Raw genomic sequence first — 26,719 nt, forward strand, 5'->3', positions numbered from 1 at the left:
CCCTTAATTTTATTATATTTTGGAGCTTTTTCCCATACATAAAATAACTGTGCCAACGGCTCCAGTATTAGGGACTGGGACACCTCCAAACCTCAGGGGGCACGGCAGTGGGGCAGCGCCAGAGCAGTTCCCCGATTCGCCCAGCCTCCAGAAGTCACACCCTCGACCCGCCCTTGGCACCATCTTGCCATAACCAGCAGTGAAGAATTTGGGCCACTCCTGCAGGCACCGCCGGTTGGAGATTACTCCGGACCCCAGACCAAGCCAACAACACCGGGGGGCCAGACAGAGAAGGTACAGCTGGCATGCCTTCTCCTGATGGAGCCCTGGCGACACTGAGCAGCTACTAACACGGCTCCAGTATGCGGGACTAGGACACCTCCAAACCGCGTGGCCATTTACACGGCCGCGAGACCTTTCCTGATATACAAAATATATGCCCAGGAAAGGCTCCACCACCCCTGAGCGTCCATTATCCCAGAGACACAGAAACCAATCTCAGAATGCAGCAGCTGCTGGCAATTATAATCCTTTTGGTACCGGCAGCTCCTTGCAGAATGTCTCCAGACTGAGAACTAAGCCGCAGCCCTATGCCTGCCCTGGAGGGGAAAGGTTTTTCTCTCTGGCCTTTTCCTTGCTGGGGGGGAAGGGCGTGGCGACGGCCATATTATGAGGACCAGTAATGAGAGATACAAGCTTGCAATGATCCAGTTTCTGGAAGAAATTTCCCTGGACTTAGTTGCTAAAATACAGAAATCCAAAACCAAGACCTCATATCTCTCCACAGCAGGTCTGTCTCTAGTGGGGGACTTCTAATAATAATAGTGAGTTTTTTCAGATTGGGTTTTCAAGCCTGCAATGATCCAATATCTGGAAGAAATCTTCCTGGACTTAGTGTTAAAGTACAGAAATTCAAAACCGCGCGGCCAGTACTGCGGCCGTGCAACCTTATTTGTCTTCACAGTAGGTCTGAATCTAGTGGGGTACTCCTAACAACAATAGTGAGGTTTGTGTTGAAATACTGAATGTAACCAAAGTAAACAGAATGTAAAATGGAACTTATCAGTTACAAGGTAGGGGGTGGGGGGCGGGATGGGAGGTGTACTGTGTGGATTTTTTTTTTTTGGTGGTTGTATATGGGCACTGGTGAAGGGACGTTTGTTTCAGCATTGTATAACTGAGACCTAAGCCTGAAAGCATTGTAATCTTCCACATGGTGATTTAATAAAATAAAATTTTTATTTAAAAAAAATAAATAAAATTATAGTGAGTTTTTTGTTGAGATATTGAATGTAACCAAAGTAAAGAGAAAGTAAAGTGAAATTTATCAGTTACACAGGTGGGGGAGGAGAGGGGTGGGAGGTATACTGGGGTTTTTTTGGTGGTGGAATATGTGTTTCAGCATTGTATAACTGAGACTTAAGCCTGAAAGCATTGTAATTTTCCACATGGTGATTCAATAATTTAAAAAATTTTAAAAATTTTAAAAAATTAAAAAAAAGAACTGTGCCAAGTCAAAAAAATGAAATTAAATTTATTACTGTACAAACTTTCTTGTATACTAGAAAATTTTTATAGAATGAGAAAAAAATCATATTAGCATAGAGCCTGAGCACCACTGGGTGTGCCCTAAACTACCCTCCAAAATCACATTATAAATCTGGCAAGACAAAATGTACTTTCCGGAAGGTGGAGAGATAGTACAGCAGGTAGGACTCTTGCCCTGCACACAGCTAACCTGGGTCCAATCCCCGGCATTCCATGTGGTCCCCGACACTACCAGGAGTAATTCCTGACTGCAGGATCAGGAGTAACCCCTAAGCACCACTGGGTGTGCCTTCATCCCCCCCCAAAAAAACAATGGTTAAATTTTCATAATTAGAAGAAATAAAGGATTAGAAATACAAACCACCAGAATATTCAGCTCCAGGAAAGTGTCTACAAAGATTCTGTTTCTGAATACGGCAAAGGACAAGAACTGAACTGTTGGTCAGAAACTGAATGTACATACACACATGCTGATTTTCAATGATGCACAAATAGTATGCAATAGAGCTATTTATAACTGAAAGCCTATCTATCTCTAGTAAGCAGTGTGCGAGTAAGAGTTGACATTGATACCTGGACAGCTTCAACTGAGTAAGTTGTATGTTCATTTTGTCAATGACTGGTGGAAGAGAATCACGTTCCACAGGAACTAAGCTAAATTTGTTCTCGACTCTGATCAAACCCAGATCTGCTATAATGGCATTAGGTGACACTGAGGACTGAGGGACAATGATCACTGGTGCCTTCAAGTCAACGTCCATGGAAAGACGGAAGCTCTTCTGAGCCAAGTCTCTCATGCCGGAGGCGGCTCTCTCAGCAGCCTGCGCTGTGGCCGAGCTCAGAGCTTCTTTGGCAGCTTGGAAATTGTTGAGGAAGTTCTGTTGGGCGAGATAATATTTAGAGAGTTTCCAGACAACAAGGTGCAAAAGGCATTTACTTAAAAGAAAAACTAAGTGATAGTGTGAAAGAGTATGTAAAGAGAGTAGTCTATTAAGTTATATTGGGATACTGACAAAAGGGATCTCTAGGCATAGTGTTTTAATGTTCATTTCCTTGATTTCAGAATTTTTTTACTGTTATGACAAATTTGGGGGTTTTTGTTTTTACTTGTAAATGTTGGTCACTGTGAACTGAAATTCAGTGAAAGCAGGATGAAAGAAAGAACCTAACTTCTCCCAAAGTAAGTTCAGTTCTTGAGCTGTACATCACAGCAATAAAGTTTACTCTTAGAAACTACAGTTTTATCAGTTGATTTCTGAAAATATTTTAAGCGTTTTCAGATATGAAAAGAGATGCTTAAAGCATCTACATCTACAGACTTGGAATCATTGACCCAAATTTCTAAATAGGAATTAAAAACAGAGGTTTTCCTCAGCAAAGACTATGCATCAAAAGAAGTACTTAATGTGAATCCATTAATAATATAGCATAACTTAAACATTCATCATTGAAAAAAATTATTTCCCAGAAAAATAAGACAATCTGATGATTGAGGTAGAAATCCATGCTGTAAGCTTCGATAAACATCACTGCTAAGGGGCTTGGCTACATAACACAAGGAAATGAACATTAAAAGAAACGTAGTGGCCCTGTTGATTACAATTAAAATCAAAAGCCCCAAGTTCCAATATTAGTCCTGTAAACGTCTAAGAGCAGCTTCAACTCTAAATTTTATCCTCAAGAGCATTTTATTTAAAAAAATCACTGAAAAACCAAAATGGAAACATCAAAGATACTTTTTAAAACATATGATTTTGAGGCTGGGGAGATGGTTGATAGAGCAGGAGCATAAGCGTGGCTCCAACAACAACAACAAAAAACTACAAAATAAAGTCTAGAACTATGGAAATGTTTAATAACCTCAATTTATTTGTTCAAAACTAATAACAAAAGTTGATCTGGTTATTCATCATGTATTCAGAATTTCCTCAATGTAGTAGACCTTCTGCATTTAGAAATTTATCACACTGCATTTCTGGTAAAGATTTTGACGCTCATGGTTGTGATGTGGTTTCATTTAGGTTTCAATTAGCAATAAATACAAATAGATAGTTTTCCAATTTTTACTGAGGCCCTGTGATTTGTAATAGAATTAATGATAGCATTCCAGACATACAGTTGCTCTAACCAACCACCAATCACCAGTTCCTTCCACCAATGCCCCAACTTACCAAAAGAGACATGAAGAATTTATGAACATAAACAATCTGAATACAACCCACTTTGAGACTAAGCTTGCCATCTACTTTAGACATGTCAGCATAGGCCTTTCCTTCCGTGGCTTGAGGATAAAGGGTCATTTGGAACCTAAAAACTTCATCTCCCAAAATAGAGACAGCCTGAAATGTATAAAATCAACTGGTTAGTACATCAAAAGAGCTGCATTGCCCTTATTGCTGAACTATAAATCAGTTTCCTTGTTACAAAATCCCTGATATTAAAAGAGGCAGCACTGAAATGTAATGAGTTCTCTTCTTTCCATAAAAATCAATTTACCAACTGAAGTGTCAATCACTTAATTGGTCAGAAAGAAATTTCAGAAATCACCTAGTCTGTATACCATATACAAATACACTAGTATTTATGTCTAATCCCCCCAAAATGCTTGTCATACATATATAGTTAACAGCTAAACACTGAACAAATGAATAATGGTACATATAAGAAATAAAATCTCAATACAGAAACTTTTTTTAAATTACCTTTTTGTGAATGGACGCTAAGTCAACATTTTTAACTATGATATCCTTAAGTCTGGCAAACACATCAGTCTCCTTGGGCTTCACCGAAATTGAAGCATCCATGCCTATGGGAAATATAATACTGATAAATATTTCACCCAAACCCAACAATTCAATTCAGTGGCATTTAAGTTTAATCAGATAGCACCCAAGATAAAACATGAGTGAAAATGACTATTAGACATAATAAAGCTATAGCTTCTATATGTGAGATGTGAACGCAAGATAATAGTATTTTTAAGTGCTACAGACAACTCTTCCTCCATCCCTCTTGGAGAGCCCGGCAAGCTACTGAGAGCATGGAGCCCGCACGGCAGAGCCTGGCAAGCTACCCGTGTGTGTTGGATATGCCAAAAACAGTAACAATAAGTCTCTCAATGAGAGACGTTACTGGTGCCCACTCGAACAAATCGATGAGCAACGGGATGACAGACATCTCACATATAATAGCTGTGAACACAAAAAAGTTGCTAAATTCTGCATATCTGAAATACATACTTCTTATATCTAAAATATATATATATACATTCTCTTAAATTTATTGTCATTCTCATAATTTTTAAAGGCAAAATAATTTATTTATAGGAATGGACTAAATACAGAATGGACGCCAGAAGCTGAGCCTCTGCAATGAGCCCAACTCCTGCCCACGCCATAAGTTAGTTAGGCCAGGAGAGAAGGCACAGAAGCGGAGGCTTGTCATGCAGGTGGGTCAACCTCAGTTAGATCCCCAGCACGGTCTATGGTCCCCTGAGCCCATCAGGAAGATCACAGAGTGAAGAACCAGGAATATGGCTCCATCGGGTATATAAATACTATATACATATATATATTATATAGACAATATATGCATACATATGTGCATGTATATATATGTGCATAAAATTATATATATCAATATATGTATTGAGATTTGGTTTCATATATATACATATATATTAAATAAAATATGTTACATAAAAGTGATTCGCCAGCCCTTTTGAAACTGTTTATTAAGCACCACTTTTCTAAATATAAGCACATGTGCTAACTTAATACTCACAACAAACCTACAATAATTATTACAAATATCTCCATCTCACAGAAGAGGGAACTCAAGAACAAAACTACATTTGCTCAAGGCCAGCGAGTAAATGCTGCAGGTGAAATATGCCCCTGGGTAGACTATAGAACCCACTGTTTAATCTGAGTTCTTAAACCACTCTGTCTCCTTGTTATATCAAGCCATAAAAGAAAGGGCTTGATTCTAAGTCTGCACAAACAACATGAGAACTGAGAATGTAGTGCATTTTCTTTACTCCATGAGATGCTATTCATTTCTCAGTTTAATTAAGAACATTATTCTAGAAATGCAAATATAATAGTAAGATATTAAGCCTCAGACTTACTCTAGAATTTGTAAATATGTAAGAATTTTTAAATATGTAAGGGATGACTCATGTCAGTCATGAATGAGAACAATTTTCTTTTAACATTTCAAAACACATGTTTTCAAAATGTGCACAAGTCATCCATATAAGTAAGTCAAACATGGCTCATGGCCGCATGCACAAGCTCATTCTTTCTACATAAAGAACAAAAGTGCCCACTCCAAGAAATTGTTACTTACCATGTATTTTAATATCAGCAATATTACACTTCTGATCACAGACAAAGATATTGAATGAATTTAATTCAGCTATGATTTTTAAATCAAACACATCATCTTGAGATGAGCTGCTAGATACTGAAAAATAACAGAAATACTTTTATAAGTAAAGTACAAAGCTATATTAAAGAAAAATCACAAATTCACTAAAATTATTCATATTTCATACGTTATGAACCATGATGAGCCAAAAACATAGTCTTTAGGCTTATATACAATTACTAAGTATCCTTATCCTTTTTCAAATGTAAATCAGATAAAAACTACCCTGTACCACTCCAAATTAAGAATAAGGGCAGTTTTCCAAATACCACACGTAAATGTAATCATGTTATCATATAGTGTTTGTCTTTCTCTTTCTGACGTGTTTCACCCAGCATGAGATCCTCTAGGTCTACTCTTGACCAAAGTCAGCAGAAACATGAGCCAGTGGGACTGGTGCACAATTGGAAACCTGCCTCAAGTGCTAGGGGGAAAGGCAGTTGGGATAGAGAAGGAACCACTATGGCAGAGAGTTGGAAATGATGGCTCTGGATAAAAACTGTGTGCTGAAAGTAGGTAAAAGGATAAACATGATAACCTCTTTTGCAAAAAAAAACCTGTTTTGCAAATCATAATGCAGAGACAGAGAGACAGACAGAGAGACAGAGACAGAGAAAGACAGACAGGGACAGAGACAGAGACAGAGACACAGAGAGAGACAGAGAGAGACATAGTGAGACATAAAGTGCCTGCCATAGAGATAGGTTGGGGGAGGGTGTCGGGAAGGAAAACTGGAGACATTGGGGGCGGGAAATGTGCACTGGTGGAGGGATGATATTGGAATATTGTATGACTGATACCCAACCACGAACAGCTTGTAACTGTGTATCTCACGGTGATCAATAAAAACAATAAAAAAGGAAAAAAAAAGAATAAAGGCAGTTTTCAACAGAACTTTGAAGTAAATGGATATATGATAAGAAATAATCTTTCGCCCACTTCGCCGCGCCCGCAGCTCCAGTATGACTGAGGAGGACAAGGAAGCTGCTTTGGACACCAGCAGCCCACCAGCAACCTGCAGTATGTGATTTGAACGTTTCTGCCAGGCCCCCCATGCGGGGGCCCGGCGTTTCTCTTTTTTTCTTAATCTCTCTCTCTCTCCCTCAACCTCTCCTGGGCACAGCACAGCCTCCACCCCACTTCTCTGAGCACAAAATGGAGACACGCACCCAAATGCGTGGCGCAGCTGGCGGGAGATCGAGGGCGGGGAAGTACCGGTCTCCGCCCACCTCGGACACTTAAAGAGAGTGCAGCCACGTGGGCTTTCCCACTTCGCCGCGCCCGCAGCTCCAGTATGACTGAGGAGGACAAGGGAGCTTTCCCACTTCCGCCCGTGCGGGGGCCTGGTATTTCTCTAGGATTTCCCATCTTATGAGCACCATAAAAGGGTAAAAGATTGTAGTGATAGAATTTCAGGCAGAATTTTCCCTGGACTTTATACAGAAACCCAAAACCGCGCAGCCTCGGACCTAATGTCATCTAATCATCAGCAATATGAAATGGTTCCCTTTTAACGGGTTGGACTTTGGTGGGAAACCCTAACAAGAATAGTAAGTTTTTTGTTGAAATATTGAAGGCAACCAAAATGGTAGCCATCTCTCTAGATTGAACTAAGCCATATCCCCACGCCAGCTGAGAAGAAACATCCTTCTTTCTCGGGAAGAAACGCGGCGTGGCGTTAACCATAGTATGATGTCCATTAAGTTGACACGGACCTGGTGGCATGGGAATGGGATACAAGGGAATAAAGTATTATGTACATGGAACAGCGGGATGCTGGTGGAATCTCGAGCCGGGGCCAATACCAGCACACTACTTTTGGTTCCAGAAACTGCAGACTTTCTACCAGACTATCAACTAAGCCAGAGCCCCACGCCGGCTGATGACAGGAAATAACCATCTTTTCCGGTTTTTTTTCCTTTGTCAGGCAGCTTGGTGAATACTAAACAGGCGTGAACTCGGTGGCGCGCGTTGAGGGGGGAAAAAAATAGAAAAGTTATGTAACAAACAATGGGACTTGCTGGAAACCCCAGCAACAATAGCGAGTTATGTGTTGAAACATAGAATGTAACCAAGATAAATCGTAAACTAAGTGAAACTTATCAATTACAAGGGCGGGAACGGGGGGGGGGGGGGGAGGGCGCGAGGTATACTGGGGTGGTTGGTGATGGAATAGGGGCACTAGAGAAGGGAAGGGTGTTTGAGTATTGTATAATTGACACAATCCTGAGAACTATGTAACCCTCCACATGGCAATTTAATTAAAAAAAAAATAATCTTTCTTTGTGGGAAAAAAATTTCTCTGTATTGGAATCCTAGAATTCTTATAACAAATTTTGGTTTTGAATTCCTTTCAGCATAATATATTACATCAAAAAATAATTTATAAAAACCTAAAACTTCTGAATAGTTAATAAAATACCTATTAACAATCTTACTTACAAATATATTAACTGTAATGCAAATTTCTCTACATTGCATCCTGTTGTAAAAGATTTATAAGACAAATTCTATGATAAATGAGCATAAAGTGAAAAAATAGCCAAAACATATTGCTAATGTGTGGCCATGTGTATGAGAAATCACAATCCACTGGATCCCCTCAAGCCACCTAAGAGCAGGTCCAAGAGGATGAATTTAGGGACATTTTCCTAGAGATCTGTCTTACCTAAAATCTTTTTTTTGGGGGGGTACCATATGGGATGCTGAGAATCAAACCCAGGTCAGCTTCGTGCAAAATAAATGCCCTACCACTGTGCTATCACTCCAGCCCCCTTGCCTAAAATCTTTTTCAATAAAACTCTCTAAGTGCTTGGGGACATTCAGACAACTATTGCATAATCTCACTTGTATGTGAAATCTGAAACAGGACAAGTAAATCTTATAAATACAGAGGATAAGTTGGTGGTACAGGGGCAGAAATGGGTGAAATGGGTGTGAGGGAACAAGAGAAATAATCTTGCAGTTATAAAACAAACTACATACATGATTGTAATCATGTATGATTATAATGGGACTACAGTCATCTACACCAACACTACACACACACACACATATTTTTAAAATTGACAGCAAATTTTATATCATTCATATTTTACCACAATTTTTTAAAAAGCAGGTGTCATCAATCCTTAGTAACTAAAATACTAATGAACAATTTTATCCTTTATTTTAAAGAAATATACATAAATTATAAAAACCAACTATAGAGCATAACTGGAGTATAATTTTATATGTATTTTGTGTAGTTTATTGTGATCTTTAACACTGTTTTTTTGTTTATTTAACTGGATATCTTATCGGTATATGGAAGTTCACTGAAGAAAAAAAGTTTGTCAAAATAACCCTTTTCTCTAGTTTACAGCAAAAGTATTCTTCCGCTTCATGGTTACCTGGGGGAGGGAAGGGGTCCCTGGGTCACTGGTGCAGGGAAGCTGGTGCTCTAGGGACAGGGGTGCTGGTGGAATGATGCATACGTGAAGCTAGCATGAATAGCACTGTAAATCATGGCACCTCAAAAAATGGGGGAGGAGGAGGAATCTGATCCTCACATCAGCTCTAGTTTCAATAAACAGTTACATACTTTAAGATGCCAGTTACACAGACATCTTAAACTGATGTGAAAAATAAATTACCAGAAGTCATTAGATATTCACATAATGTGACACAAAACAAAAACAATTTAAATAGTACTTGATTTAAAACCAGCTACCTGTTCTCTCAGAATATACTATCTAAATTTTCCTAGTCACAGGTGTGAGGAAATTGTGCTTGTATCTGTATGAGAATGAAAGACTGTTGGTTAGAATGCAAAAGTGAGTCTGTTGGAGTTGCCCCTGACAAAGCTCCAAAAACCAACTGAACCAGTTGAACTGCTAGAACACTCCCAGGACCCGGACAGAGGTGACGGAGCGGTGCCTAGGGGACTGACATTTCCCGGAGATTAGCATAGATTAATGACTGGCTACTACTGGTGGCTTGCTTTAAAACATGGGACACTGACACCTATGGAATCTAGACAATAACTTTGTTTCTGCTTATAGCAATCTTTTCCATGCCGCCATTAATCTGACCTTTCGCCTCCCACTTACCACCTGCCCTTGTCTCGCAAGTCCTAGATTCCACTTGCCCTAAATAATCACTGTTCATCCTGAATAAAATTGTCCACAGTGTCACTGGTCTGTAGCCCATGTCTATCGACTGTCAGTCAAGGACGGCATCAGTCACTGGGAACACTGGATACCTGTTATCAAAGGGCCCTGACACCAGAGAGGTGTGGACGATCGAGAGAAACAGACCCTCTCTGCTATGTATTACTGCACTTGTGTTTGAATTCCCTCCTTTCACATGCTCATTTTAGTAAAGACGGCAAGGAGCCATAAATAAAAAAGTACACCCACAGTCTAGGCCACAAAATCAAACAGAAAAAGAGGAGGAATACACAACCCTCATTCTCAGGCCCTGCTACTGGGATGAAATTGACCTTCTTGTTTAAAACTAAGCAAATGTGTTCCCTGAACCTCAACTGCAAATTCATGCTAAATGTTTATCTCTGCTCAAAAATACAAGTTACAATGTGAACATTAAGGCTAAAACAGAATAGTAGCCCACGGCTGAAAATTAGGTACCGGTGTGGACAAGGGCACTGCTGGACTCCCCCACAACATGCTTCAAGTCAGGCTCCTTCTCAGCCGGCCCGGAGGATGGGACCGCAAATGACACAAAGTCCATGAATGACAACAAAGCTTCCAAGTGAAGTACCAAGTCTAATGATGAAAATGACACCTAAGACAAAAAACAATTAGAAAGGTGGGTTTCAGAATGGTAATGCATACAGATAGCATAGAGTATTTACACTAATGGTCTTCCCCTCATATATTACAGGAGAGATTTTACTATCACAATGTTAGTCCTTAGCAGACCATATTCTACCATTTTACTTACTCCTAATGTTGTAATTCTAACCACAAAAGAAACTTAACAGACTTTAAGTAAAGACACAGAATGAGTTATTGGACCTTAACTCCATCACATTTCAGATGCTTCCAAGGCAAACCAAACACAGTCAAGGGAATGGGAGAATGTCTGACTAGGCTACTTTCAGTCTTGTCCCTTATTTTTATTCTAACATAAAAGTCAACATATAATTCAAGTATTTTATCAACACCCAATACAATCACTACAGGGAGCAGAGTTCCCTAAAAGATGTATGTTGGGCCACTGAGACGGCTTGAAGGACAGAAGCACAAATACTGTATGTAAAGATCCCGGTACGGTCCCTAGCGTGACGTGCTCTCCTGAGAGCCACCGGGAATGAGCCCTCCCCAAGCACTGCTGTGTGCAACCCCCAAAAACAAACTAGAATAATTATACTGTTATGTACCTAAAATATAACCTTTCATTCATATATGGGAACCAACCTTTTAAGATATCAAATCAAAAGTTTGCAAAATTATTTCAAGTCTGTGTCCAATCAGTTTACCTAAAGATGATATCCATCATTACTGGCCTCCTTTTATTCATTCTAAAATTCTCTCAAACTGAAGATGCCTGTGAACTAAATATAACCATTTATAAAATCAATTTTCACAGCGAATTAAAAAAGACTTACCTTCAGTCTCTGTTTGGTGTTTTCATGAACAGTTTTAAACTCTGGTCCGTCACTGTCTGCCTGCAGAGTGGAGGGTGGGAACACTGGGTTGAGAAGAGTGAAAATTTGTACACTAAAAATCATTCTTTGCTTTTCAAGGAAAGGTCTAACAATACAATAAGCATGCTAGCAGAAGACAGTCCTCCCACTTGGAGGGAAGTGCTAAAGATGAGGAAAATGGTAGAATATGTTATTACAATAGATTAACTTCCAGTTACAAGAAAATTTTGTATTCTCCCCCTTACTCTATAAGAGACGATAACTAAAAAGTTAGCAAAACTATGCACGACTGTCAGAAGCATGCAAAAATTCATATAATTCATATAACAAGTTTAATAATTAAAATTTTAGGGACAAGAATTCAAATATTAAACATGGGGAATTATATAACCTTTTAGGGAACAGTAATAGAGGACTCTAAAAATGAAGAAAGTACCTTGGTGAACAACATTTTCAGAAGGGGTTCATCAGTCACATTAGAAGAGTTAATAATGTGAAGAGGTTCTCCTTTTGCATCTAAAAGAGAAAAAGACAGGGACAATTGATGAACAGTTTTAAGCAGGTCAAGCAGTTTTCCAAACAGAACAGCCAGTTACAGAGAAGTCTGCCAAAATTGACAGCATTACACATTTAAAAGAATGTGTTCTCTCTTATATAAATCATATTCAATAAAACTGGCTGTGAAAAAAGACTAGAGAACCTCCATGAAGCTTAAAATCCAGCAGAAGTCACTCGCTCTATTGTTAACACTTGGTTCTGCAAGTATTACTCATGTTAAATAAACCATAACATAGAAAAGATCTAAGCTATAAATTATATTACCTAAGATCTATTCTCAATGCAGGCCTATGACACTTAAAGATATTACTCAGAGGCCATTGGAGAGCGCAATTAGGAAAAGATTTGGCTCATACACAGAGGGCCCTGAGTTCCAACCCTGCATGCCATGACCCCAGTACCAGGGGTTCCCAAGTAGAGCCAGACCAGAAGCTGCTATGGCCTTGAGGTTCCCCTGAGGACTGAGCTGGGACCCACTGGGCAGGGCTTTGCTGGAGATGGCTCCAATTTAAACAGGACACCGTCAGAGTTCATAAGAACTTTAAACACCAGGGCAAGTTGAAAGGTTTGCTTGATAAAAGGTAAATGATGTTCACTAAATAATTAACTTGATCTACTATTATCACTGGGTAACACGGCTTTTAATAGAATCAATATTTTATATTTAGGTATAAATAGATGTCTGTACCACATCTACCACTAAAGTGCTAAAATCCCTCCATCACTATCCATAGATAAATTCATTAGTATTTATCTAAGAGAAAAAGGCTGTTATTTTTCCTCTAAGTAGGTCTAAGTTGCTTTATTTCTGTTTATCACAAATATGAACTGGTATCGCTCATAACAAATAAACTAAAAACCATATTAAAGGCCAGAATGTAGTTCAATAGTAAAATGCATGCCTCACATGAATGAAGTTCTTGAGTTCTGCACCCAGTACACACATGCATAAAACATACATACATACATGCATACATGCACAAATAAAAATAGTTACACTTTAAATAAAATTTTACTAAAGAGCCATGATTTACAAAGTTACTGATAGTTGCATTTTAGGCATATAATAAATAGTTACACTTTCTGAAAACCCGGGTTCGATTCCTCCATCCCTCTCGGAGAGCCTGACAAGCTACCGAGAGTATCCTGTCCACACGGCAGAACCTGGCAAGCTAGCCGTGTCGTATTCAATATGCCAAAAACAGTAACAACAAGTCTCACAATAAAGATGTTACTGGTGCCCGCTCAAGCAAACCGATGAACAACGGGACAACAGTGCTACAGTGCTACAGTTTAAAAAGCACAATTGGTGTCCAAGTATACATAGGCTATATATACTATATACACAATGGAATATTATATAAATGGAATATTATATAAACTATATACACAACGGAATAGTGAAAGGAAAGATAAAGTGATGCAGTTTGCTGCTACATGAGGAGGCCTGGAGAGTATCATGCTGAGTGAAGCTAGTCGGAGGCCAACACGGAATGAGCTCTCATACATGGGATGTAAGGAAACATAAGGATGGAATAATGAATATTCCAAGACAATGGAAATAGAGAACATGAGAGCTGATACCCAGTGGGCCTGGGTGCAGCACCAGGGAGGGGCAATGTCTATGGTGGAGGGAAGTGTTTGTTCAACTGGGAGGAGGACGTAGTCTGAGGGGCGGTAAAGTGTTGCGTGCGAAACCCTATCAGCAGCAGTACTGTAAACCACAGTTGGAAAACTTCTTTAACAGTAAGTAATAAAGTACTCCCACAGGAGCAGACTGGTGGGAGGGAGGGAAGTGGACACTGGTGCAGGTACTGGTGTTAGAACACTGTATGCCTGGAACCCAATCATGAGTGACACTGTAATTTCACAGAGACTGAATAAAAGTAAGCATTTTTTTAAGCATATTTGGGTTTTACACCTAGATGGTGTGCTTGAGTTCTGAGTTCTGACCAAATAAAACTAAATAAGCGGTTTTTCAAACATACTTGGGATTCTCTAGCTAGAAAGTGTATTTGGATTCTGAGTTCTAAGGTATATATAGATAAGATATAAATCGATATAAAGATTTGATATAGATGTTAAAACTATTGCTAATAAGGAATAATTTTATATTAGTACTAAAGTATTATATGTAGACTAAAGTCATGCTTTATCTGGTAGATAAATTACATTGTGCTGAATATGTAAGTATATTCTTAACTTATGAGTAACTATATATCTCCCAATCATCACATTTCTTTGTATAAATGCAATAAATCTTATCTAAATATATATTTTTAAAGATACCAATAGATATTTTTAAGGTTGATTTAAAAAGAGAGAGAGGGACATCAGCCCATTCCTTAAGTAATTCTCACGTTCAAATGCCCACTTACCAGTAAACTCAAAGCATTTCATGCTAACTTTTTTCAGATAAGCCTGAGCTGTCAGGTCAGAGGCTTTAGCCCTAGCTTCCACTCCAAGTTGCAGGACATTTAGCTCATGCACAGGCCTTCCTTTGCCTTCTGCTTTCCTCATCAGAGTAAGTACGACCTAGAAAAAGGTACCAGGATTACAATGAACATACATCTTATAACATACATCTTGAACAATTCAATAAGCACCCAGAGAGATATACCCCAACTTTTACACGTGAAGATGTTTTCTCCTATTTTCACCTGAACACTCCCTCATGTCATTTATTTTGGAAAGGACATTTACTCATTCAGGCTTCTTAAGTATCTTCATGCTGCTCTACAGAGTTACAATAAAGGCGGGGGAGGGGTAGTTCCACCAAATCCCCTAAATTGTCTGATAAAAAGCCTTTCACCTAAAAGCCTGTGAGGTTAAAGAGCAGGTTTTACGCTGCACCTCAGGAAAGGTTTCTCAGCCTTAGCATCACCAAGGTTTTAGACTGGGTCACGTTTTCACAGAAGGGTCAGTCCAGGGCACAAGCCTGTGACAAGCCTGGATTCTCGGCACTGGTGACAGAGATCCTCTCACTAGTGACAATCAAGATGTCTTCAAGCAATGCCAAATGAAGGCCCGGGAAGGCTGTGAAATGCTTCTCTCCAACCCAGTCACTGTTTCAGAGCAAGGGAACTAAGCAACATGTCACATAAATGATGATGAAAAGGGCATGGGGCTTCTCTGTGTAACTATCAATGACAAACACAGTCATTTACAAATAGAGTGATTTATAAATTATCATTTACAAATTGCCATTTGTAAAATCAAAAATAAAATACAAAAATATTTGTAAAAATTTGTAAAAAATATCATTTGTAAATTGTCATTTACAAATTAGCATTTACAAATAGAGTGATTCGTACATCAACACTTCAATTACAAAATACTTAAAATTTTGAATTACTCTGCTATTAAGGTGAAAAACAGCAGGAGTTTGACATGAGAGAAATTACCTTTGATGGATGTATTTCAAACCAACATTTCATTAAAACTTTATTTCTTTAAACCTAGATAAATACATATGTAACCTCTTCAACTATTTGAAAAGAATGGTGTTTTGGAGAAGTTCTTGCAAACTTCCATCTTCAGTGCTGCTTCAGTTATATAGATCTTTACAGATGTCTCTCTCTACCCTGTCCAGAACCCCTGTCTCTGGTCAGCACTTACTCTTCTTGAAAAAGTCAATCCAAAGGCTGTTTCTCCCAGGAAATCTGGAGGATTTCCTCTCAAATTAATTGTCTTCATTGTCCCCAATTTCAAAAGTATCCTGGACATTTTTTTAATGCAAGTACCTTAAGGTTTAATTATTTGCTTGAATTAGAGCCTGAATCACTAACCACTATATCTTTAGTACTTGGGATTTGTTGAAATTATAAATGCTGAAGAGGTAAAGACCATGTGATTTTCCCTCAACAATCAAAAGACAGACATAAGTAATGCAGTAATTATTTAAGTAGTCACAGTGTATTTTATTCTACTGCAGTTTTCTGAAATTTACGGCTGATTCCTCTCTTGCTGTTTCCCTTTCCTACCTTTCCTGTATAAAACCCCAAAGCAAGTTTCATTCCAACAGTCCTAAACTTCTTTGAAAATCAGGCCATGGAATATCCCATTATTATCTCTATAGAGTACTATGTTCCTCAAATATACCTCATTAGCAAACTAAAATTTAATTACATTACTGCCACATGTAAGAAGCCAATATAAGGGTATGTAACTCACAGCTATAATCTACAAGTATATTTTAGTAGAGGCAACTGCAAATATCCATTATTTATTCACTTCACTCCACAAAAATAAGATGAAAGCTACATACCACTTTGATTTCAAAATTCAAAAGAATATTAATGATGTCTACAGATTTAACTTCTTCCACTCCACCTGTTAATGCATCTTGTGAAGCATGTACATCTTGTAATGCAGATATTTCGAGGAGCTCTTTAGTTTGACCTGGAGATGTTTAAATAAAATTCATTAATTTCTACTCACAATTTGCTTCTCAAAAATCCAATTGGTACTTACATGAGTACACTAGAGTGCTGCAGGTACTGAAAGTCCACAATTCATTAAAACACAGCTCCAGTCTTTAGAAAGTTAGTCATGATGGAATCAGAGAGACAGCATAGAAGGTAAGCACTCACCTTGCATCCCGCTCAATCCCCAGGATCACATATGATCCTTTGAGCACCACCAGTAAAGTTAACCACAGCGTACTGGCTTCCATTTAAAATGCAAAATGATAACAACAGCAATAAAATAATAAGCCAGTAATAACTAGTCAAATTAACCATGGTTTACTGACTTTCATTTAAAATACAAATAAACAAAATAAGCCAGTTATACCTAGTCCCATTAAGTAGACACATATTAAAAGATGGTATAACATACAAAGTAAAGACTAGAAAAAGCATTGCTCCCTAGGGGAGTCATTCATGTGCAGCTGAATTACAAGAACAAGAGACTGTAGAAAACCAGAGAGATAATTACACCACAACAGGTTTTGGAACAGAATCAAGTTTGACATGGCTAAACCAGGAGGAGGGTAGTAAAAGGAGGGGGACAATGGTTAGTGTCTCGTAAACTACACCACGAGGCAAAGGAGAGCTATGTGACCATGATGGTGTTGCCCTGAAATGAGCAGAGGATTTCTAAACTGGAATGTAAGATTAGTAACAGCTAGTCCTAGCTAAGTGCTTACCTTACCTCTCTGCTAGGCTTGTCTCACTTATTTTATACAACAGTCTCTGAGACCATTAAACAAAAACAAAACCTCACTGTCCTCATTTCACAGAAAAGCAAACTGAGGTCCTGGGAGACTCACGACCTTGCAAATGTCACACAGGCAAATGGTGGAGTTGAAGGTCATAGACCTGACGTTACAGCCTTCCTTCTCTTCTAATCCTCAATATCATTGCCTTTGTTATTAACAAAAGTGCATTATCATTATCCATGACCACTAACATAATACTCTGGAGCCTACAGAATGAACCATACCCAAAATGAACATGAAAAAAGCACTGCAGTGATTACAACTTTTGTACAAGCATTATAGAGATCAAGTAACATTTATTAACTGTAACCTTATTTCACATGTTCTAGACATATGATCCAGGAGAAAATAATTCATCAAATATTCTGCTCTTACAAAAGAAGCTCTGGGATAGGCAAAGATTCTTTCATAGAAATTTTAAAGATAATTATCTTAAACAGTAAACTGAAACTCACTACAAGGAGCCAACTCTCCTCAGGAAAATGTAGAAAAGCAAAGGACAAGGTGGTCTGACTCTAGGCCCAGCCAGGTGCTACAAGCACAGAAACGGGTGACCCCACAACTGAGAATTCGCATGAGAAACACACCCCTAACTGTGTGCCCCAGAGCAGCACGGCCAGGTGTGCCCCCTGCTCACGGCACCCCCCCTAGGGAGAACAGCAAAGGCAAAGAGCGAGGCTCCACAGGGGACCGCTGTTGCTCTCCCACTGCTGTTAATGAGTGCACTCCAGTGCTCCTCTGACATGTTTACTCATCAACACTTCCACTCTTACACATCTTCCACTACTGAGCTCCTGTGAAAATCGGATCAAGTATGCGTGCCCAACTAGTGCTGCCTTTCAGGGGCTCTTCCCTACTGCAGATTTGCCAATTATTCTAAGAATACAGGGGCTCGACCCTACACTACAGCCTCTTCCCAATTAATAAAAGCAACATCAACAGATTCTTGCTCAAAGTTCATCAGCTCGAGCTACTGTTTTATCCTACAGCACTTTGTTTTCTTGGCAATCAGTATTAATCATAATTTAGAAACGCTCTCTTGCTACCCTCCTTTTTTATCATGCGTCCCCAGTACACTGTGTGAAAATGAGAGGCCTGGATCAGCCCAGCTCTGTCAGTGCCTTACCTGTCTTCTGGAACCCTGGCTTTGCTTTATTTGTGTCTTCAGTAGCCTCACCAAGATTTTCTGCTAATATTTTAAATAAAAGATTAAGATCTTCTTGAGTTAGAATAACCTGTGAAATATGTTGAAATAAAAAGATAAATATATTTTATTTCAATTAAAATCATCTAACTATAGAAAATAAATCCTTAGTAAAAAAAAAAGCTGAAAGACAAAATAATCATGACACTGATCTAACCAAATAATTTTCAAGTGACAAATCCAGAAAGTATATAAATTCCACTTTTTAAACAGCTATATCAATAACTAAAAAGGTTCTTTAGTGTATTTTTAAAAAAAATGGTTTTTCCCTAAATGCTATAATTATCTAAAGGACAGCTTAGCTATCTCTAAAATCAGAAGTGCACAATAAAAATAATATACTAATAATATAATACATGAAGTGAATTTAGTGTATTAAATCATTTAATAGGAGTGGAGCTATAGTACAGCAAGGAGGGTGCCTTGCATGCAGTTGGCTTGGGTTTGATCCCTGACACCTCATATGGCACAGAGCCAAGAATAAGCCCAGGGGATAGCTGGATATGGCCCAAAAACCAAAAAACGGGAAAAAATCCTCAGAACAGACAAAAAGCATTTACATACAGACCCCTGATGTACTATGTACTCAGAGAAAATTGAAAGTTGCCTCTAGCTAGGCTAGAGAGACAGCATAGGGTTAAGGTGGTTGCCCGGCAAGCAGCTGATGCACGTACCATCCCCACCCACACCCCATGTGGTCCACAAGCACCACCAAGGAGTGATCCCTTAAGAGAGAGCCAGGGTACGACCCAAAATCCAAAAATAAATAAATAGTAGAGGTGATTAGCACTTAGATGAAGATTAATCCCACTAAGAATAATAAATAACATCTCACTGTAGGGTTTTTTCCCCCCACACTCAGATCTGGAAAATAAAAAATTGCACATTTCACTTGAACTCAATGGAAATGTCTTTTGAGTAAAATGTCAATGGTAAAGCTTTTCTTCACTCATGGACTCATACTTACATTCATTGACTCAAGATGTCCCTTAATCTCCACAACAGGGACTTTGTGGTACCATGAAGCAGCTAGATTCCGACTTACAGAAAACTCCAAGTTAATTGGCTGTAATAGCTGAATGTCAGGCTGGGAGACACCAGGCTGAATTACCGTCCTACGAAGAATGTGCATAGGAAAAACATCATTTCAAAAAGTCAACAGCTGCTGCTCTAAGCACTAAAAAAGCACTCTGCTGTTTTCTAACTCTGATAGTCAGGAGGGCCAGACTAAAATACTCGATACACAACAATTAGCAATTAAGTGCTCTTTTCAAAAGTCCTGGGACTCAGTGGGGGTGCAGGAGGGAAGGCACTTGCCGGCAGCAGGCAGCCTTGCCCAACTCCGACTCAGTCCCTGGTACCACATGTGAGCACCAAGCACTGCCAAGGGTCACTCATTAAAACAGAGCCAGGAGTAGTCCCTGTGCATCACTGATGTGCCCCTCACCCCAGCCCCAGCCAAAAAAATAAGAGCTCTTAGTTGACAAACTGAGTACTTTTTAAAAAATTCTTATTGTTCCAAATGAGGGTGAAATCATCAACTCTTCAGGATCTGATAAGAGCACTGATACATAAATTCTAAAAATTGAAAACATGATCACCTAGTGTTTTCTAAATATTTCATAAAAGTTTTCTACAAGATTATTTTTGGTTTGCCTACTTTCTTTTTAATTCAGGATGATTAAATCTTCTCGGAAAGAGCAGAATTAGATAAATTACACAGTAGACCAGAGTACCAGTATAGAAGGCAGGGTGCTGCCTTTCATGTGGCTGAGTCAGGTTCGATTCCCAGCATCCCATAGGTCCCCTGAGCTTCACCAGGAGTGACCCTTGAGCACAGAGCCAGGAGTAAGCCCTGAACACCACCAGGTGTGACCCAAAGCCAAATGAAATTAATAGATTAAATAATTATATAAGATTTTCACTTGTCATCTGGTTTGAGATCAATACTATATATCAATACACAGTACTTCTGCCAAAACTGTTTAAACCCAATTAAATCATAAGGGATTTCAGATAAAAAAAAATTAAGAGATATTTCAAGCAATAACTACACTATACTCTTCAAAACTCATCATCTTGTGGGGCTGGAGCCATAGCACAACAGGTAGGGCGTTTGCCTTGCACGTGGCAGACCCAAGTTCGATTCCCAGCATCCTATATTGTAGGATAACACTGGTTTGTCCTTTCTGCCTTGCCGCAGGGAGCTTAGGTTTACTGGGTTACTCCCATCACAGTGCTCCCATTCCTCTGTGTTTATTTGTAACTTCTTTCTTTGTGCTCTGTTGACTTGTAAATATTGTTTTTCTCTCCTCCTTAAGTCCTTGGCATAGTTAATTCAGAGCAATGTCCTTTTTGTATGGGCACAAGAAGGCGGTTAATGCTATGCTTTTGTAACTTGGGAATTAATGGACTCTCAGTGATATTTATCTCCTGGGCATCTGTTCTCTCGACTTAAGCCTCAGTTGCCCTTACTTCCTAGCACCCCCAAAAGCAGGGTCCCAACAAGGGACTGGATGACCCAGGGCAAGTGGTGAGCTATGTACCACCCTGGCATCATCAGGGTGGTACCTGGCCAAAGTACCATAACACTTAACTATAAGTTAAGAGCTTGGTCATGGACAAATGCTATCACAATCCAAAAAGTAATAACTAGATTCGGACCCTGCTAGGGTTAGGAATGATTAATCTGGCCTGAGCACTGTAATCTTGAGTCTGTGGCAAGATGTTCCTAGGAGAGTTGCCCTATAAGCCTTAATGTATCTCTTACTGCATCCATACAAAAATAACCAATATTAAGAAGTCAATTAAGATGTTAATTGAGTTATTGGACTAAGGAGAAGAGGAATACCCCTAGGTGGTGTTTCAGCCCATAAGCCTGGTGGACAGTCAGGAAGGGTTTTCTCCTGTTGATTTTACTACCAGACTGAGTGTAGCATTGGCCCAAAGTGCTAAGTGTGGAGAGAGTTGGGGAGAGACAAGAGAGTTGGAGGAGTTGGGAGAGTGAGCAGGGAGCAAAATGGACCATGGAAAGATGAGCGGGAGAGACAGGAGGAGACGGGAATGAGGGGCAGTGTGAGGCTAGAATGGGGGCTCAGAGAGACTGGAACAGGCGCATGGGGAGAATGGAATAAACGGCAACTGATCAATTAACTGGCTTGGCCCTCATTTCCTCCTCTGCCCCATGGCATAGGCCACCCCGGCTGGGCGAGCGGCCCAAGACAACCTGAACCCAGGTGGCGAGTGGGAGAGCCGCTGGGGCCTTCCCTGGCCACCCAGAGATTATATAGTATATGGTCCCCCAAGCACCGCCAGGAGTAATTCCTGAGTGCATGAGCCAAGAGTAACCCCTGTGCATCACCAGGTGTGACCCAAAAAGCAGAAAAAAGAAAACCCTCATCATCTTTAAAGTCTTAAAAGTGATCCCAGTATAAATTCTATCAGTATAGAAATTCCCTCAACAATATAAGATTAGCATTAAACATTATATATGATTCTGGTTCAGGAGGAAAGTTGCTATAATATTCATTCATAAAACAACATCTCAATGTTGACCTATAATAACTATTTTATCGAATTTATCTTAAGATTTTGATAATTGCACATGTTTATGTAAAAGAATGAATGCCCTTATTCTTAGGAAATATAGCCAGTATTGAAGGGGCAATGATTCTACTCTCAAATGGGTTAGCATGCTGGTGTTTCATAACTTCTAGCTATAAAATAGTCTGGTGATGTAATATTCAGCATAGTGACTAAAATCAAATAACACTGTCTACCTTAGTAAATCAGTGTTATTTGATTTTAGTGACATTTGATTTACTAAGGTAGATCATGTAAGTTCTCAATGCAAGAAAAGTTTTCGCAGCTGTATGGAAAGGTAAATGTTAATTCGATATATCATGGTGAACATTTCACAATATACAAAAATCAAATCATCTGCAGTACAACTGAAACCTATAAGTTATAAGTCAATTATAATGAAATAAAATTAAATTAAAATGTTTAAGCTTTAGATCAGAACATATATATATAGATAGTAAAGCAAATGCAAATTGGTGAATTTAAGAGAAAAAGTATGGGCGCATGTATGGTACTTTTGGTCATTTTTCTGTAAGTCTTGAACTATTCAAGTCCTAAAACGCTCACTAAAAAATACAATGGTCTGCATAATGCAGGTGTGTCAATTCCACGGGAATCTCAAAGGCCCCTTGGGTTCAAGGACACACCTGGAGAGAGTGAGTTCGGTCAGCTGCACGTCCATCCTGTCAATCACCGGCGGGTTCACCTCGCCCTCCCCGGGCACCAGCTGGAAGTGGTTCTTAACCCGGATCAGGCCAAGGTCTACCACGACTGCGTCCGTGGAGACGGATGACCGCGGGATGACCAGAACGGGCGCCTTGAGGTCCACGGCGATGGCCGCGCGGAAGCTCCTCTGGGCCAGGCCTCGCACACTGCTGGCAGCTCGCTCAGCAGCCTGCGCGGTGGCAGCGCCCACCGCCGCTTTGGCCGTCTGGAAGTTGTTCAGGAAGTTCTGGGGACAATGAGGGAGAGAATCAGGCCAAGATGGGGCACAGCGGGGGATCCCGCTTTCCCGCAGGTAGGGATTTCCTGCGGTGCCCACCTGTGCCCCATCATCTGGCAGGCCGGGCGAGAGCTGCACCCGGATGTCACGGGCTGCGGCTCAGCAGAGCTCGGGGAAGATTCAGCCAATGATTCCGGTCTCAACCTACATTACTTCCTACACACCAGTGACAATCGAAACAGTGCCTGCCTGGAGAGCCCTAAGTCTGAGGTGTTTTCAGTAACAGCTATGAGACCTCATCAAGTTCTTCCTGGCTGCCAATCGGTGTGTGAAGCAGCAACTTTACCAGAAGTGAGTGGAGGAATTTCTGGACGTAGACGATCTGGATGCAGCCGACTTGCAGGGACACCATGCAGTCCACCTTGGACATGTCCGTGTAGGAAGCCCCCTCGGTGGCATCCGGATACAAATCCAGGTGAAATCGGAACACTTCATTCCCCATTATTGACACCGCCTGAAAAGCACAGATGCAAACAGACTTATGCAAGAGAACAACAAAATAGAATCCCACTCAAAAAGCAATCTCATTTATAATAACCCTTGTAGAAATAAGTATCATTTTATCAAAGTATATTTCATTGTTTCTAAAGAAGATGAATTTAAAAATACAATCTCACTCAGCAGGAAATATTAGCTCTTCACTGTTCCTACCTTTTTATGAACAGTCTTAGGATCAACATCTGTGACAATAATATTCTCCAGTCTGGCAAAAAGGGATTGTTTTTTTGACTGAAGAGAAAGAGAGGAATCAAGGCCTGAAAAAATGAAAAGTTATATCATTACAGTTCCTAGAGACAGACATAGTGGGGTCTAAGGGGTCTCTTCCCATCACACTGTTTCCTGTGGGGTAATATAATTTTAAACTTAGTAATATGTGACTACCCACTGACCAATTGTGACATTAGACATTTTAATATTATAAATAAAAATGTATAAATTCACTAAAAATATTTGAATTCTCAATCTTCTTTTAAAAAGAGATGTATTACAATTTGTCTTAAGAATTTAGTAGATGTTGGGGCCAGAGCAATAGCACAGTGGGTAGGGCGTTTGCCTTGCACGCGGCCGACCCGGGTTCGATCCCCGGCATCCCATATGGTCCCCCAAGCACTGCCAGGAGTAATTCCTGAGTGCAAAGCCAGGAGTAACCCCTGAGCATCGCTGGGTGTGACCCGAAAAGCAAAAAAATAATAATAATAATTTAGTAGATGCTTGGTTTTTTACATAGAAACTACAAAAGATCTCATGAATCAAATTCAGATGAGTGATTGTACTTTGTTTGAAAAATAAGATCAAAGAAAAAACTTCTTGGCTGGTTTTTTTAGTTCTGTAAGAATTTCCTTAAGCATATTCTTTACTTTTAGCAGTTTGCAGTAAGCTGGCAGACAGAAAGAGTCAAATAAAAAGCTAGGATAGTTTTAGCAACTTTTTCCTAGCAGAACATAATGACTCAGAGATTATTTTTGCATTATAAGGTTACTTTCCTTGCAGTTGTACTAGTAGAAAGCATAGTCATAGAAATTAACCCAAATTGTGGATGAATATTTATTCCACCCCATCTACAGCATCCCACAGTAACATCAAGTATCCCTTTCACAGCTGAAGTAACTGAAAAAGGTTCAAAATACCAATTTGATTGAATTTTATTATAAGCTTCTTGCTAACAAATAAAAAGTATAACTACTATCCCAAGAAGGTTAAAACACAGACACAAAGACACAAACACACACACACACACACACACACACATACACACCATACATAGTCTGATATGTCCAAAAAAAATAGTATTTTTCATAGTGCAGAACGTTCCATTTACTCTTTTAGCACTAATAGCAAATTAACTCTGTAAATCACAGTATATGAATTCAAAATGTAAAAAAAAAGATATCTATCTTTTAAATAAATTGCACTGCCATGATCATTACCTTGAATCTTGATTTCAGCAATATTGTTCTTCTCATCACAAACAAAGACACAGAAAGCATTCAACTTGGCAAAGAGCTTGAAGTCAATAATGTCACTATCTTTAGAGGAAACAATCACTAAAAATAAAAGAAAGTATCTATCAAAGTGTGATTCTATTAACCTATACTCTACAAGATTGCTTTCTTATGTTAACCACAGTTTTATCTCACTTTTAAAGTATAGAATTCTCAAGTCCCTAAAGATTTTAAATACATCCTCACTTTCAATATACTGCTGAGTTTGCATTTAATTGCGGTTTTCGGGTTTTTTTGTTTTTTGGTTTTGTGCCTTACCTGGCATTATTCAGGGGGTCATTCCTGGCTCTGCACTTGGGAATTCCTGGCAGTGCTGGGGGACCATAAGGGATGCTGGGGATGGAAGACAATTGGTCGCATGCTCAGTACTATCTCTCTGGCTCCTGTGGTTTGCATGTTTACTAGTGAGATAACTCAAAATGGGCTGAGCACATGCTTTGTGAGCAGGAAGCCTGGGTTCAAGTCCTAGCACTATGGACACCCCTGAACCTGTGGGAGTGACTCTTAAGCACCAGGCCTAGAGCAATCCCACAGCGAAACAAGGTTTGGTCTCAAGACAAAATACAAGTGACTTGTTTTACTCTTAAAATTTTAAAGCAAGAAAAATAAGGACAATTAAACAGGAAAGTTAAATGTCTGCCAGGCACATAATTTAAGGAACTGAGACAGGATTTGTGTTTCACTTATTCTGGGCCCCCCATTGGCTGTACTAAGGGCTACCCCCAGCTCAGAACCCAGGGTTCCCACATGCAAAGCCTGCACTCCAGCTCCCTGCACCCCCCTCCCCTCCAACCACCGCTGAGACAGGACTTGAACTGTGTTCTTTGTGAACCAAACTCTGGATCTTGACTAATTAGATATTCTTCCTCCACAGCTTACCCTCCTCTTTCAGAACCTGAGTTCTTCATTTGTGAAATAGAAGAGAAGGCTAGGGCGACTGAGTGTAACTTCAGAAGCCCTGGGCAGGCAAGAAGAACTCAGCATAAATATAGAAATCCCCCGCTAATTCCCACAAAAATCACCCCCCACCACTATCTAAGTAAACAAAAAAAAAACAATACTTTTGGGGGTATGATGCTGCCAACAGATCAACCGATACCTGAGGGGCAAGTGCATCAGCAGCCTAATGGTGCCTCCAAGCTTCCTGACACCCCAAATTGCTGCTGTACCTTTGGCCAAACCCCAACAACTTGGGACCAAGTTTGCCAAGAAATTAAACAGCCAAAAGTTAGTTATGTGGGAGCCACATCCACAAACTACCTCCAGCTCAGCTATACAAGCTCATTTATTGGCCTTATTTCAGAGACCCATAGATAAATCTCAAAAGAGACCAAAAGCCACAGTTAATCTCAGACCCTCGCATGGCTGAACAGTCTGGAGTAAATTGGAGCGGGCCAGGTTGGCCTGTGCCTACCCAAGCAAGCCCCCAGCAGCTTCTTGCTTCACAATCCAAAATCACCGCCATACCCCCGGCCTGACTCCACCGTCTCAGGACGAATCTCACCACGATTTTCAGCAG

General features: G+C 39.7%; 1 protein-coding gene across 9 annotated transcripts in view; it reads right to left on the reverse strand.

Annotated features, from left to right (window-relative positions):
- The window catches only part of VPS13C (vacuolar protein sorting 13 homolog C), a 185,107-nt gene that overhangs the window by 78,796 nt on the left and 79,592 nt on the right, over positions 1 to 26,719 (reverse strand). For all 9 annotated transcript variants that reach the window (XR_008626968.1, XR_008626967.1, XR_008626965.1 and 6 more), the window contains 15 exons: positions 25,126 to 25,242; positions 23,849 to 23,952; positions 23,484 to 23,651; positions 22,842 to 23,146; positions 19,580 to 19,727; positions 18,535 to 18,643; positions 16,455 to 16,588; positions 14,566 to 14,722; positions 12,066 to 12,145; positions 11,591 to 11,650; positions 10,608 to 10,764; positions 5,899 to 6,015; positions 4,251 to 4,354; positions 3,720 to 3,887; positions 2,122 to 2,426 (listed from right to left, as the gene is read on the reverse strand). Coding sequence is in view for 5 of the 9 variants with exons in the window: in XM_055118553.1 (XP_054974528.1) it covers positions 2,122 to 2,426; positions 3,720 to 3,887; positions 4,251 to 4,354; positions 5,899 to 6,015; positions 10,608 to 10,764; positions 11,591 to 11,650; positions 12,066 to 12,145; positions 14,566 to 14,722; positions 16,455 to 16,588; positions 18,535 to 18,643; positions 19,580 to 19,727; positions 22,842 to 23,146; positions 23,484 to 23,651; positions 23,849 to 23,952; positions 25,126 to 25,242 (2,233 nt within the window). In the remaining 4 variants the exon portion in view is untranslated. The remainder of the gene's footprint in view (positions 1 to 2,121; positions 2,427 to 3,719; positions 3,888 to 4,250; positions 4,355 to 5,898; positions 6,016 to 10,607; positions 10,765 to 11,590; positions 11,651 to 12,065; positions 12,146 to 14,565; positions 14,723 to 16,454; positions 16,589 to 18,534; positions 18,644 to 19,579; positions 19,728 to 22,841; positions 23,147 to 23,483; positions 23,652 to 23,848; positions 23,953 to 25,125; positions 25,243 to 26,719) is intronic.

Source organism: Sorex araneus, chromosome 10 (genome assembly GCF_027595985.1).
Source record: "Sorex araneus isolate mSorAra2 chromosome 10, mSorAra2.pri, whole genome shotgun sequence".
In the NCBI taxonomy this organism is placed as follows: Eukaryota; Metazoa; Chordata; class Mammalia; order Eulipotyphla; family Soricidae; genus Sorex; species Sorex araneus.